The sequence below is a fragment of the Poecilia latipinna genome, unplaced genomic scaffold (assembly GCF_001443285.1).
Source record: "Poecilia latipinna isolate Pla-1442-1.1 unplaced genomic scaffold, P_latipinna-1.0 Scaffold381, whole genome shotgun sequence".
In the NCBI taxonomy this organism is placed as follows: domain Eukaryota; kingdom Metazoa; phylum Chordata; class Actinopteri; order Cyprinodontiformes; family Poeciliidae; genus Poecilia; species Poecilia latipinna.
In genome coordinates this window covers 343995-358461 of record NW_015112997.1, presented here as the reverse complement: position 1 = coordinate 358461, position 14467 = coordinate 343995, and the positions used below count along the sequence as shown (strand labels likewise).

Sequence of the window (14467 nt, the reverse complement as noted above, 5' to 3'; positions counted from 1 at the left end):
GTGGCAAAAATGGGAAAAGTTTGAAATCATTTTCAAATGTTGTTGAGCATCCTAACGAGAGATGGGACAAGATTTTTGGTCTGTTTATTCTCAGATGGAGCAATAGCAGCAGATGCTTTATAAAACCACACTGGCCCCTTTCATATTTATTACATGTTAACAAATTGTTCTGTTAGTTAATAAAATCTCCTTTTAAACCAGTAAAACAACACTCACAATCAAAAGCAAAAATTATGTTATGCATGTAAATTATGTAAAAATTATGCAAGACAAAAAAATAAAACATCAAGGCACTTTTTAATCCAGTTAGCGCCACCTGCTGGACATGTAGTACCAATCACTGCTGCATCTTCCAAGTATTTGGTCTTGTCGTCAACGTCAGTAAGTGCTTTAAAACGGTAAATTACCGACTCATGCTTTTCAAACATTAGTCTGAGCGTTTGTTAAGTTGCTGCTAGGCGCAACTTCACTGCTGCTCTGCTTTCTTGAGGACCCACACCTCGTTCCTGCGGTTGGTCAGTTTGAAGGGGCTGTCGTATCCGGCCGTGTAGTACGGCTTGTCGACAAATTCGACGCCGTCCCTCTTCAGGCTCTCCAAAAGCTTCAGCAGCTCTTCCCTCTTCATGTTCTCATTGGAAAAACCACCATAAGTCCTGGAAATAGGATCATGAATTAGAATTTAAGCCCTTTATATTTGCGCGACTATATCTAAAATAAAAATAAAGGTGTACATTATTTGAACGATTTTTTTTTTTTGCTAAAGAGGCGATTTAATATTTGGCACGTACAACAGATCTAAAGTAAGGTATTTCACATGCAAATTAGCTGAAATTGGGCATATCCCTGTCCACTAGATGGCAGTAATGTGCTTTCAACATCAACCTGGTTTGAGTCACAAAGGTTAGAAACGCCAACTTGACTGGAGGTTTGATGTGAATGATGCAATGTTCATCATGTTGTTCTCTCTAGAATTATTGTAGTGTCTTCAATCACATACCAGAACCAGATATGCCATTAATTCAATTAATTACAAATCAACAACTGACACTCCATGGCAACCAGACCCACAAGTCTATTTGCCAATGCTACCAGGACAGGAGACATCCCATCTGCATTTTTCTGGTTTCTTGCCAGTGTCCATTACCTGACGTATGCAGTGAACTCTTTCCGGTCCTCCAAGAACACGTCGGGGTCGGTGGGCTCAGGCGGGTTTTCCTGAAGCTCATCTGGGATGTAGAAGGACACGGTAAACTGAGATTCGCAGGCGGGGCCGGCTCCAGGGTCCACACGGCACGTGACAGGTGCCGTCATCTCCACCTTGGTCTCTAGAGAGGGAGGAAAAAGCATGCAACAGGTGCCCGGTTTGAGACACGACGAGCTTTTGTTGGGGGGATATCGGGTTCGGTTGCTTGTATCAAAACTTTGTTGCAAAACGATCCCTGACCAGATGGTGGATTGAAAAGATTAAACCCCGTGTTTACAGGCAGGACTCCAACCTCTGACGCAGACTTCAGCGTAGAACAACACAAACAATATATAACATCATCAATAATGCTACTGCAAACTGCTGAGTCACACAAAAGCAGCGCTGCCGCCGCAAACTGCTGAGCAGGAACTAAAGTGCCCTTTCTCTTGCATTTATTCATCAACTTCTTTGTCTTGAGCTGCAGTTTTTCTGCACGTTTCTTCACTTGACTGGTTCTTTCTAATTAAGTGTCTAATATTCTGTAAAGTTCAGTGCTTTGGATAAGAAAAAAACAAAAAACATCTCTCAACAATGGATGCACAAAGTTACAACAAAATATGGTGGCTTATCCCCCCCAACCCCCCTCTTCTCTGTTCATGTGACAAAGTTTCACACGGACTCACTGGTTTTGTTGTTGCCCTGAATGTAGCGGAAGAGCCTGCGGAAGCCGGTGCTCGTACATTCATCACCCTGCATCCCACTCACAGTGGTGCTCATCCACCTAGTGGGATGGTAGGTGCGGATCTCATAGTCCTGACCCTGTTAAACAAAGACCCATAGTCATTAGAGTTGAGGCTGGTGGTGTTTTCACTTCTGGGCTATGCATTTTCTTTTCAAATGATCACAATATCATTAATGCTTCCCTAAAAATAATACACGGTTAAAGCGGTTTTTGATCTTCTTTCAGGGGGCATCTCATCTTTACATACTTCTCCTGATTGTCACCTTTGAACAATGAGATCCTTTTTAATTCGTTGTTAACTCTATGTGAACGATGGCTTTAGCTAAAGGACGGACATGAGTAAATGTCTAGAAATGCTCAGACTTTATATGCAGCTTAATCAGATTTAGCAAAATTGATGACAGGCTGGACTCAAGAACACTGAAAGTTGGATTTGAATGGGAAGGTGCTTCAACCATTCATTAGTTTAAATAATTTTTTTTTCTTCCTCTAAGTTGTTTTTGTTGTAACAGATTTGGTCATTTTGGTGTGCCGATAGTTTGAAATCTCTAAAAACTGCAATTTCAGTACGGCTGCATACACTTTTTATATTCACTGTATGTAAACACAGAATATAGTGACTGTATGTCTGTCAGTGTTTAAAAAGCAGACATTATGCATACAAAAGTTGTACACAATGGTAAATATAGTATATTGATACAATTTTGTCGCTCAAGTCCCTTTTTCAACCCAAACTTTTTTTTAAACTAAAATTAATTTTATAGAACAAAATGTTTGCAATAGTAAAACTGAGTTTAAAACATAGCACCATTCCTATTTGATCTAAATGTTTTACTCAACTAAAAACAATTCTATGTAGTATTATTAAGATCTCAATGACATATTAAAAAGAAAAAAAAAATCCCCAAAGTGCAAAATGTTTCATGTTCATGGTGCATATTTACTCAACAGTGAGTAACTAAATAAAGCCTGTTAGGATGGAGAAAAAGAAAATGAGAACCATTTTATCTGAGAACCAGATAAAAATGGTCCTTATTTTTTATCTGAGAGGTTCAGTCAGTGAATGTGTTAAGAGATAATAAGACCAGCTGTTGAATCATGTAACTGTGAACTGAGTTCATCTACATCATCCAGAAAAGTGGTCCCATGATAGTCGGGAGGACAGAGCATTTAAAGGTCTGAAGTTCTGGTTTTATGGGCCAACTGAGAATAATTTACCTTCGGCTCCTCTGCTGTGAATTTAGGACTCTGCAGTCCGGTGGAGAAAAAAGCTTGTCCCAGAGCTTTCAGCATGACCGACGGGCAGCTTCTCCTCAAATAAGAGAAAATCCTCAAATCTTCAGTTTTCAAACTTCTGGAAACAGCTGAAGATCTAAGAGTGAAACCGCACAAAATGAGGTTACATCATCACCAACAACGCCCTGTTTTTAACTTCTAGCTTGAGTGTCATTATCCCCAACTTTAGATACATCCAACTGTTTCATTTCTAACATTGCTGCAAAAATAATGAAGCAGTTACCTATCGATAAGCGCGTTTGATCCTCTCCACGGTGCAACGAGCAATGTTGCGTTTCACAACAGCGCTTCCTGTCACCGACCCTCTGACGTCTGATTGGTTGAGTGACTCAAACTTCAAAATAAAAGACCCAATTGTTACATGTTCAAAATGAGTCACAGGATGAGTTACAAAACTGGCGATTTTGGCAGGTTTCAAAATAATGTCAGTCATTTTAGATTTATGTTACTTAAAAATGGTTTCTTGGTGCAAAACATTTAAAAACATTTCATTCAGTTTAACCAACAATGGTAAAGAAGTGTTCAAAAACCTTAAACAAGGTTGTTGTGGAGACACTTTTTATTGCATATGTCACTGTCAATATGGAGCAATTTCATGCTAGCATCAAATTTTCTTTTAGTTACTTAAATGGCCTGTTGTCTTGCTTTCAGCATTATTATTATTATTATTATTATTATTACGGATATTATTGACCCATTCAGAAGAGCGACAGAATTTGGGTATTATGAAACAAAACATTTATACCTAAGAGACAAAAAGCGATGGATCGCTAAAAGTTCCACACACATTTTGGCCCTTTAAATAGTATACATTTTAAATAATGCTCCACTACAGCTACTTCTGTTTTATACGTTAGCATTGTAAAGTTTTTCATTGAAATTATTTCCTAGTGTGGCCTTTATTAACCCCAGTGAATAAATATATCAAATTAATAGTTGGATTTTTCAAAAAAATAAATATATAAATAAAAAAAATTAGTATTCCATTATTTCACTGCAATAAAAAGTACACCTATTTATAGATTGCAACATAAGTTATGGAGGGCAAAACAGGTAAAAATGAAGCTCTAAAATATCTTTGATTATCTGACTTTAATCTAGTTTCACCAAAGTGTGGTAACAGTGTCTTCCCTTTATTCACTAACTTTAATATTTACATCCAATAACTTGAGATTTCACTCAACAGAAAAATAAGTACATTGCAGCATTTACAACAATTGTCAGGCACAAAAAGCGAAGGAAGTCAAACTTAAAAACAGAGTTTTAGGTCACACACAGTGAGCTGCTACAACCAGGCTGGGAAAAAGTGAGGAAAAAGCAGAGCTGCAGCTGGTTTTAGTATCCAGCTTCATCTTCTGTGAAGAAGACGAGTCATGGCGTTACAAGTTGAACTTGTATTTAAGTTTTAAAGAAGGCTACACTGACAATACAGACACTGATGCATAGTTTAACCATTAAAATCCCATCTGTCATTGATAAAGTGATGTATGAAAGCACAGCGAAGTATATCACCTATCAAGAAGTTGAGAAAACACAGATGCACAAGAGAGGTCAAGGCATGGTAAAAACAACAGCATCGTTTTCATTGTCTCCATATTGTGGTGTAAGGCAGAATGATTCAGTGTAGTTCACTGAGGGCGGAGGAAACATTGAGGAAGCAAACTGGTTCAAAGGACAGCCAATAATTCATACCTTCAGTTCAAAAAAACTTCCCTGAAAGTCATCAAAGCAAGGAGCTTGATAGTGGTCTTAAAGCAGTTTAATGAATGAACAATAAGTTGAGTGGCCACATAAAAAAACATTTTATAATCTGACGACTTTTTCGTCCTTTTATTGTCAAATAAATAATGATCAATGGATCACACGGCCTTTTCCGAGGCGCTCCATCACTTTGTGCCTCAGAGGACGGTCTGCAGCTGACGAAGCTCTTGAAGGTTCATTACTTTGCTCAGTACTGGTGATGTTGATGGATGAAGGTTAAAAACTCCTTTTTGGACAGTTTCTCTGGGTCCGTTCGGGTCTGGGAATCGTGGACGATGACTCCTTCCACCCAGGCCCAGAAGAGTCGCTCAGAGTGACAGACGCTGAGGAATTAAAACAAACCAGATATTTCAGAGATGATCAACTTTTCTTACATTTATTTACTTACTGTCTTTGATTAGGATTCTATGTAGCTGACCACCAAAAAGTTGTGCAAAGTTATAAGCGGAAGGAAAACAACACTTGGTTTTCAAAGTTTATCACAAATAACAATGTGGACTGCAAAGCTCCACTCTGGGAACAATGTTTTCCTTCCACTTTACTTTCTGTTGGTCTATCATCGCCAGTTAAAGCTTTTAACACTTCACACCCCTTCATCTTAACAGGGTATTGATACTTTTGCGATGTATCGTAGGACTGAACAGAAAGGCGTATACATACCGGAAAGGAGCAGCAGCATTTGGTGGCATATCATAAGTCGATTCCTTGGTTAACTTGTTATAGAAAAACTTCTTGTTTGAGTTTTTGCTGTATGCCATCGTCCACGGCTCTGAAGGGCGACAGGAAGAAAAACTGAGTTTTGCTTTTATTTTTATATTTTAACACATCCACTGCTAGACATTGAAAAGCACAAATACTCACCATTGACAGTTTTAATGATATAGAGGCCTGTGGGAAGGAAGTGGCGGTCATCTCTGCCGGTGTAGGACAGACGAGGGACGCCTCCTGAACTCTTGGTCATCTTCATCTCTAGTCTGAGGGACAAAAAGAGATCAATTTGCATCGTTGGAGACAATTTCTTATGAAAACAAATAAAATAGCACTGGTCTTAAAGAAAACACAGAAACCCTATAACTACAGGTTGCCAATGGGAGATCAATTTTTTACCTGACAAAGATTTTCTCCATTTCCTCCAGTCTGTAAACTTCCTTGACTCTGGTTGGGAGGAAAAAAAAGCATTTCAAGCTTTCAAATTTGAGATGAATTTTGACAATAAAATGTAATATACTCGTAATTTAAGTGTAATGTTTTCCAGTCAAAAGTGAAAGAAGTGGTAAAAATGGCTGAATTTGGTTCGGTCGTCACCTGATCGGGTTCATGTCCGTTCTGCTGGGTTTTGCCACCGCCTTCACAAACTTCTCAGCCATCTGGATTCTGCACATTTTAAAAACCACAAAGCATAAACAAGAAAATTGTGGCCAACAGTAACATCTCTCAGCTCTTTTCACAGGTTTTTTTTTTTTTAAGTTGCGATTGATGTCTGCAGTACAGATATCACTTGAGGGGCCAAAAACACACATGTATGTTCCCAAGAAGAGAAACGTTCCGATTCCTAAAAATGCTTTGAGTGAATCCAAAGCAAACAAAATAGCATGTTTTAAAGATAAATCCAGATGACTTTGTAACAGAGCCGACATCTTACCGCTGGTTGAAGTGCTGATCTCTTACATCAGTGCCATTAAGAATCAGTGCATCCATTACATGGACAGCACTGATTCTGCGCTGAGCTTTACCCTGAGAACCAGACAGATGGTGTTACATTTGATTCTTTTGTTTCCACTTGTTTTGTCTTTATAAACATTAAGATTCGGCCCGGTTCTCACCTCCCCTTTCAGTTCTTGAACAATCTCCACGCTGAGGAGTGTTTCCCTTGGCAGCTCCAGCTTGAAATTTTCAATTTTCTTCCAGCGCAGGGGCATTTTCCCATCCCACGTGTATATCTGAGACTTCTACACAGTCAGATAGCAGAGAATGAGTTTTAAAAAAAGCACATAATTAGCACTCTGCTAGTGCTCTAGATATAAATAAAATATACCAGAAACCCTGTCCCTTCAGACCTACCCCCAGCGCAAGCAGGAAGATCTGCTCTCCGCCTCCCACGATGCACCTGTAGTCAAAAATTTGTCGCAGCTTACTGAGCGTCTTGGAGTCCAGAGGAGTTATCTTACTCTGGAACGCATCGACATCTGAGTTCTGAGGCAGAACAGAGGAAAGAAAAATCACTTTAAACACAACATTTGATCTTTTTCAAGATAAAAATATGTCCATATCTTTCATGTCAAACCTTTGTCAGCTCATAGAATTTGTTTTTTGGGTCGGAGGAAGAAGGAGCGACTCTGGCTTTGTCTGGTACCTGGAATCAGAAACCAGTTAACCATAAGTGACAGTATAAAACAACAATTATGTGGAAAATAAAAAAATAGGAAAATTAATTATTCAGCTCTTTCAAAAGAAATTCATACATATTGATGTCTACTTTTTTAAAATTCTCTCTGGAAAAGAAGGTGTTCAAAATACAGTCAATCTTAGAGTTTACAGTTTCTCCACTCACCCCCCAAAGCTTTAAGCACTCCTTCCTGATGTCGGCTTGTCTCGGCTCCGAGAGCGACCTTTAAATATGGCAACACAGTCGTTGTCAGACATGACAGTCATCTGATTATGAGTTAACACAAATATTGCACCCAGTTGGGTTTGCTTACGGGTCCATGACGTAAGCGTGGATCTTCGCCAAGGCCTTGATCTGGACTACACAGAGGCTGAAGTCACAGCAGTATTCAGTCTTTGTCAGGAATGTTGTTAAACAAGCAGCTGGTAAAACACGTTGAAAACGGCGTCCTTACCTCTCGTTGGAGTTGACCATGAACTGGTAGAAGTCTGTGTCGTCCTTTATGATGCTCAGTGGAACCACCTCTGTAACATCGTTGTCCCTGTTCCTGAGCTGGTTCAGTTTCAGGTTGACTCTGAACATGTACTCTCTGACTGCATCCGAACCCGGTTTCAGACCGCGGCACACGATGTACCTGAACGTCACACGGAGACAAGACAGTAGCTTCTTTACTTAACCTGTCTGTCACTAGAGGACCCAAATTTGGGTCCTCTCGTGACAGGGGTGTCAAACTCCAGTCCTCAAGGGCCTCTGTCCTGCAACTTTTAGATGTGCCTCTGCTACACCACACCTGAAAAGAATAATTAGGTCATTAGCAAGGCTCAGGAGAACCGATCTACACAGGGAGGAGGTAATTAAGCCATTTCATTCCACTGTTTTTTACCTGTGGCACATCTAAACACTGCAGGACAGCGGCCCTTGAGGACTGGAGTTTGACACCCCTGTCATTGTGAATGACAACCTGAGATCAACAGGTTAAAGGAGGAAACTGTACCACAAATATCTGACCAAAAGCAAAAAAAACAAAAAAACAAAAACAAAAATAGATTGACTAATTTAGTTAATTAAGCTTAGTTTTAGGTCAATCTTGCAGACAGAACTGGCAGCGACAGACGACAAGGAGGTTATTGATGGAATCTAACTGGACTAGTTTAAATCATGCATACCTGAGAGATGGTGAATTTTTTTGGATATATAAAAACGAGACAAAAGTGATCATTTATAGTTTTTAGCACAACATTGAAAGAACTAGAAAGTACTGATGACTCAAGGTCAAAATTATTTACACTGCACATTTCTAACAACTCAAGCTGGGAATAGTGCTTTAAACAATGTGGCCAGCACTTGTGGCTCAGACTTATAATTAAAAGCATTTCTAAATTCAAAATTTCAATTGAGCTGCAGTACAATGGTGACTAATATTTAGGCCAACTGCTATTATAACAGGAAACAGAAAAGTATAAAGAGATAAATAGAATTCTGTAAGATATTAAGTATTAAATAAAAATAAAAAAAACCCCAAGCAGTGGTGACAAAACCAGCCTTAAATCACCTCTAGATCTTAGTCTCGTAAAACCTTTATAAGGTCGATGTTCAAAGCTACTGAATATGGAAAAGGTTTACAACACTTCAAATGCTCTAAAACCACTATTACTTTGACCATAAAACCTCTGGAGTGTGCAGCTTATTTAAGTAAAAGCTGTAGTCATTGGTTTTTGTCCCATAAATTAGCACCGAACTACACTCAGTGGGGTTAAAACAAAAGTAAATAATGGTGTCAATGAATAAAAAAAAAAGATCAATCAGACAGCTGCAGTTCATCCAAAATGCTGCTGCGTGATTCCAGGCCAACAGCAGGAAGAAGAAAAAAACCTCAGCGGATCTTAAGTTGTTATAACCATAAAAACCCGACTTTGAAACCCGGTTACTGATCTATACAGAGATTCATTGTTATGAGGCCTAAATACTTCTCAGGTATGAGCAATCTAGATGCCTCATTCCTGAGTTCGTCACAAATAAACTCGTCTGGATCATTTTGTCACCTCTCAGAGTTGGCTGGCCTGCTGGTGACGGGTTTGAAGAGAGAGATCCTGTCGAAGCAGAGGTAGAGCAGGTACACCAAACCCACGCTGAAAGGAGTGAAGAGGTCAAAGGTTTTACATACAAAATGTCCACCTGGAAGGAAGAAGAAAAATAATAGATTTATTTAGAGAGAGCTCCACTATTTTGTTGAGTTTTCGGAAAACATTTACACACACTTGTACCTGTCCTGAGAGTGGAGAGGGCAGTGAGGAATTGACAGAGCAGCAGCTGCTTGGTGAGAATCTCCTGGATGTTCTCCTGGCCCTCCACAGAGAAACCCTACCAATGCCAGAAATCACATCAAAACCGATCGCCAGCTGACTCCACTGAAAGCACCGGGCTTACCGTCATGTTTCTGAAACGTGAGGAAAAAAACCTCAGGCGGTTATTGCTTAGAAGTCGTCTTACCCCGTCTGCCATGAGGAAATGCAGCCCTCTTCTGTCCGTGTTCTCCATGACAAAGTTACGAAACGCGGTCACGTTTTCAGGCAGAGTAATGTCACCGTCCCCGTCCACTCCACCCTCACCTGAGACGCACACGGCACAGGTCAAGCTTCCACTGAATCATTTATGATCTCGAATATAAGACGCCTCTCTTCTGCCCTCCGAGACGTGACGGTTTTATCAACACACCGTAGTAAGGCTCAAACAACTCGCTGGGCGCGGCGTAGAAATCCTCCAGTTTGAAATCGCACGGCCCTCTCAGCGTCATCCCGAAGCCTTTAGCGTGCCAACGTTTCCTCCACAGGATGTACTCCGAAAAGCCGCCGGGCCCGGCACAGACGTCGCCAAAGTACAGAAGCTCGCCCTCGCGGTCCTTCACCAGGGATTTCTACACAATACGAGAGAGTTTATTTGATCGATGTGCTTATGTGGGTCTGCGTTTTGTAACCAGAAGTTCAATGCCGCGTGTATTAGGCGCTATATGCTCACCCCTTGAGAATCTTTTGGATTGGTGAACATGTAGTCAAAGCAGTGATCGATGTTGGCCATTTTCATGGCTGCTCTAAATACAGAGAAAGCGTGACGAGATGACAAAGCGGGAACATTTTTAAACACAAAATTCCTTGCTTTTCAACATTTTTATGCCATTAAAATTGTAATTGTGGAATAACTGGTTAATTACTAAAGGTAATGAAAGTTATTACATTTAGTGAATAACTGGTTAATTATGAAAGGTAATGAAAGTTATTCCATTTAGTTTTTGCTTTCAAGGCGTTTGGATCTGTCATAGTGGCTACAGCTGTAGCATCTTTATAAACCTTGCTTCACTGTTGTAGATGTGTTTTTTGGGCTCAGAATGGTTTATTTTTCTTTTAGAGAAAACGTAAATCAGCAGATTTATCCTACTGTCAAAATCTCTTAAGGAGACTTTCCATACTTGACACATCTTAAAGGTTTCTACCATGTGGTATTTATAGATGGCAATTCTCTATCTGCCCGGCTTTTACACTTTCACTCTGTATTTTCTCACATGCTGCGTTCAGTTGAGAATATAAATGAAAAAAAAGGAGAACGTTAATGAACATACAGCTTTGATCTTTCACTGAGTTGTCATGCAATTAGTAAAAATTAATATTTTTAGAAATAAAAATAATCTAATTACTTTTTTAAATGAATAATTTTTAAATGACAAATGAGATAATTCTAATTTGTAAGTATGTTTTGTAACCTAAAAAACCCCTATAATTTGGAGTTGGACAAATTGAACTTATACAATGGAGCAAAGATAGAAAAAAAAACATTATTTTGACATTATCTAGAGTTAAAAAAGAGCAGCTAGTGATAAACCTTTACCTGTTGAGAAAGATTCCTCCTCTGATCGTCTCATAAGGGTTCGAGCGTGTTCGGGCTCTCCTCATCTCCTCGCCCTCCAGATCGTCAAACACCGTCTACATACCGCAACATTTTGGATTAAGACGATAAAAGAACCCAACACCATGAAAGTTTAACAATAATGCATAAGAGAACATTTTGGGGGGGGGGGGGGTTTTTTTCCTGAAGAACGCTTGGGCTTAAAAAGTTTAAAGACTGAAATGTTCTTTGTAGATGAAATACACATAAATTATCAGGACAAAACTTCTCTTTGAGTTTAGTACCTGGGTATCCCATAATTAGTCAATCTGCTTTTATTTCCTTCAGTTCTGATATTACATCAGACATAATAAACAACTGGTATTTTCAATATCACCTTGCAGCGTAGAAGCGTGTGAAGAAGATCTTCTGTACAAAACTCAGTTTCATCCTCAATCTTTAGTTTTCTCTGCCAGGAGACAAAACAAAGACTTAAATTTAAATAAAGCAAAAAAAAAAAAAAAAACAAGAATAAAAGTGTCAAAGCTGATAAATTACCGGTCCCAGAATCAACCAGTCCCTCAGCTCATCTGCATCTGGGGTCTCTGTGGTGCATTCTGGAAACCAGTTGACTTTCTCAGTTGCACTGGGCTGTGAGGACAAAGTTGAGATCTTTGTTCCAATAAAACATGTCTAAAGAAAAAGTGGTGAAAACAACAAAAGGTGACCACTGGTTTCGCTGACCTCTGGTTCATCCCGCCAGTCAACATTGAGTTCTCCCTGGAAACCCTGCAGCGTGAGCCCCAGGCCCCTCCTTCCACGCTGGGTGGAAGCCTCCACGATCTCTTTGCGCCCCTGGCTGAACTTACCCAGACCCTCTCCTTCTCTAAAGCCCATTTTTGCCTGAGGAAGAAGACATGATAGAAACGTTATTAAAACACAGCATTTAATTACTCTTCTGAACAATCTGACTACAAAGTAGTAAGTTTTCAGAAATCTCAAAATATCTAGACATATAAGACGAGGTTTTGATTTGATCACCATGAGCTTCTGCGACACGCTGTTGTACATGGAGAACTTCGAGGAGGTCTGAGCGGAGTCGTCGTTGTCTTGGGCATCAAAGGAGGATGTCGATATGGACGGCATGGAGAAGCTCGGCCTGTGATCCTCCTGGTCACTGAGGGAGTCATTTTGGCTCGAGTCTGGACAAGAAGACACGTACAAATAGAACAATACGTGTGTGTCAGTCTATGAGGTTTAGGATATTATCACTTTTTGTTTAAAAACATCTGGAATTGACAGATTTAGGGCAAATTTAGCTCATCAAATCCATACTGAAAACGTGCAAAAAGCACATGATGTTAGTCCGGTTAGCACACAAAGAGCACTTAATTAATTCTTTTAAACTGCCATCGCATTTTGTTCGTTAATGGTGAACATAAATTTACTTACCTTGTCTAGACAATGACTCTTCATCTGAGCTGCTTTCTTCGAGCCGCCTCTTCGTCCCCTGCAGAGGTGAATATGTTGCATCTGCTCTTCTTTTCATTATAGCTAAAAAACAAAACAGAAGAGCAATGGTGAAAACAAAAACTGTTTCAAGTCAATGTGATTTCAACCAAGAATCACTGCTAAAAAAAAAAAAAAAAAAAAAAAAAAAGTTCTGTAATGGGATTACAACTTCAGCAGATAAACACCAGGACAACAACGAACAATTGTGAGTGGACGTTTTAATCCGTTTTACTTTGCGACATTATGGATGAGTATAAATAATCGATTGAAATTTTGAATACAAACACAAGACAGACACAACTGAAATAGAAACCAAACACTTCGCTCATAATAAACTTGTAGTATGTAAAATTATATAATTTCTTGCTCCATTTTCCATGGTACTATTGACATCACAGTTAGGAGATTGAGTGTGTAAATATGGGGAGGCACAACTGGGGACTGTCGTTCTAATGCAGAGTGAAATGGAGATGCACCAATTTATTGGCCAGCAATTGGAATTAACTAATTTCCCCTTGATAAGATCTGACTTGTGACTATCCTAACATATACTGACTTTTTTTATTCATGTTTTATTTTTTAAATGTAAAGAATTCACATAACACATTTTTATGGATATTTTTGAGTTTTCATGAAAGCAAGGTAATATTTTAAGCCTAATTATCTGCTATGTTTGAGCAAGAAGGATGTACTATTTATTTTCCAGGATGAAAATAGTTAAATATAATTTAAAAAGGAACAGCGTGTGTCTAATATTTTTTTCAATAATTGCAAGCACAGAATATATGATACTTTAATAGTAAATTTCAGTTTCAAATTTTTAAGGCTGTTTGTGTTACTTAATTGCAGCTAAACAAGGAATAAAATCCCCCTTCTCCCTCCAATTCAACAACTTCAACATACCTGCCAGGAACTACACACAAACAAACAACAGTCAAACCATTACCTATCGATTATGTGGTAAATGTATTGAGTACAGGCCCATGTCAGTCCCCGTGATATGTTTTTGTAGAAAACACCAACAGGCGTAAACAAATGTAACGGGCTACTGCAGTCTGTTTTCAATGAAATGAAACTACGCAGCATTAGCCGTTAGCGTGCAATGTTAGACAACTATTTTTTGTTTTACCAGCTCGGAGGGGGAAAAGCCTCACTCTTCTGAGGGGAAATAACACCGACTGGGACTTACTGTCATAAATGTTTCAAAACGTTCGAGTAAGAATTTTATTTTGATAGAAAAATGTGCCAAAAAAGCAGTTTCTGAAGTTAACATTAGCCCGCTCTCCGTAAACAGAGCGTCCTTCTTCTCAGACGGACGCATAGAGATGACGTAACTTCCGAGAGTCTCCCAACACAACAGCATGGAGTTTTTTTTTTTTTTTTTTAACTGAGGTGTTTTGTTCTTACAGCGTGTTTATAATTTTAAATTTTCTCTTCCTTAGATTACTTCTCAGCCGTAAGTAGTGAAACAAGGCTAAATGCTCGTAGGATGTGGCAAAATATTTACAGTGGTTTTAAAATACTGCTTGGATACAAAACGTGTTTAAAATACTTTAGTTTCTTTCCTTGTAGTTTTTTATGATACGTATTTGTAATGTTTGGGTCTTAAGAATCATTTTAAACTGCAACTTGTTTATTTTTTACATTGAAAATTACAAATTGCCTTTCAAAAATATTCATAAGACTTGTATTTGGGAAACTATTTGAG

General features: G+C 39.0%; 2 protein-coding genes across 5 annotated transcripts; both read right to left on the bottom strand.

Annotated features, from left to right (window-relative positions):
- Positions 1-66: 66 nt before the first annotated feature.
- hebp2 (heme binding protein 2) lies at positions 67-3557 on the bottom strand. Its single transcript, XM_015036813.1, has 5 exons — positions 3448-3557; positions 3147-3300; positions 1870-2005; positions 1145-1325; positions 67-653 (listed from the first exon to the last, which is right to left on the bottom strand). The coding sequence occupies exons 2-5, from the start codon at positions 3219-3221 to the stop codon at positions 467-469; spliced, it is 579 nt and encodes a 192-aa protein (XP_014892299.1). The 5' UTR covers positions 3222-3300; positions 3448-3557; the 3' UTR covers positions 67-466.
- A 1408-nt stretch (positions 3558-4965) lies between these two features.
- On the bottom strand, positions 4966-14096 carry cmtr1 (cap methyltransferase 1). Of its 4 annotated transcripts, none has more exons than XM_015036809.1 (24): positions 13706-14096; positions 12700-12801; positions 12289-12449; positions 11992-12150; positions 11806-11898; positions 11645-11716; positions 11251-11345; positions 10387-10459; positions 10087-10285; positions 9862-9980; positions 9636-9732; positions 9414-9546; positions 7826-8005; positions 7685-7741; positions 7537-7594; positions 7270-7338; positions 7047-7178; positions 6809-6934; positions 6628-6719; positions 6291-6359; positions 6093-6140; positions 5847-5959; positions 5646-5754; positions 5173-5308 (listed from the first exon to the last, which is right to left on the bottom strand). In XM_015036809.1, exons 2-24 carry the CDS (start codon positions 12794-12796, stop codon positions 5173-5175), a joined length of 2487 nt encoding a protein of 828 aa, XP_014892295.1. In that variant the 5' UTR covers positions 12797-12801; positions 13706-14096. The 4 variants fall into 4 exon arrangements, with proteins under 4 accessions (XP_014892298.1, XP_014892295.1, XP_014892296.1 ...); XM_015036810.1 differs by having other exon boundaries at positions 13889-14096; XM_015036811.1 differs by having other exon boundaries at positions 13949-14096.
- Between the last annotated feature and the right edge of the window lie 371 nt (positions 14097-14467).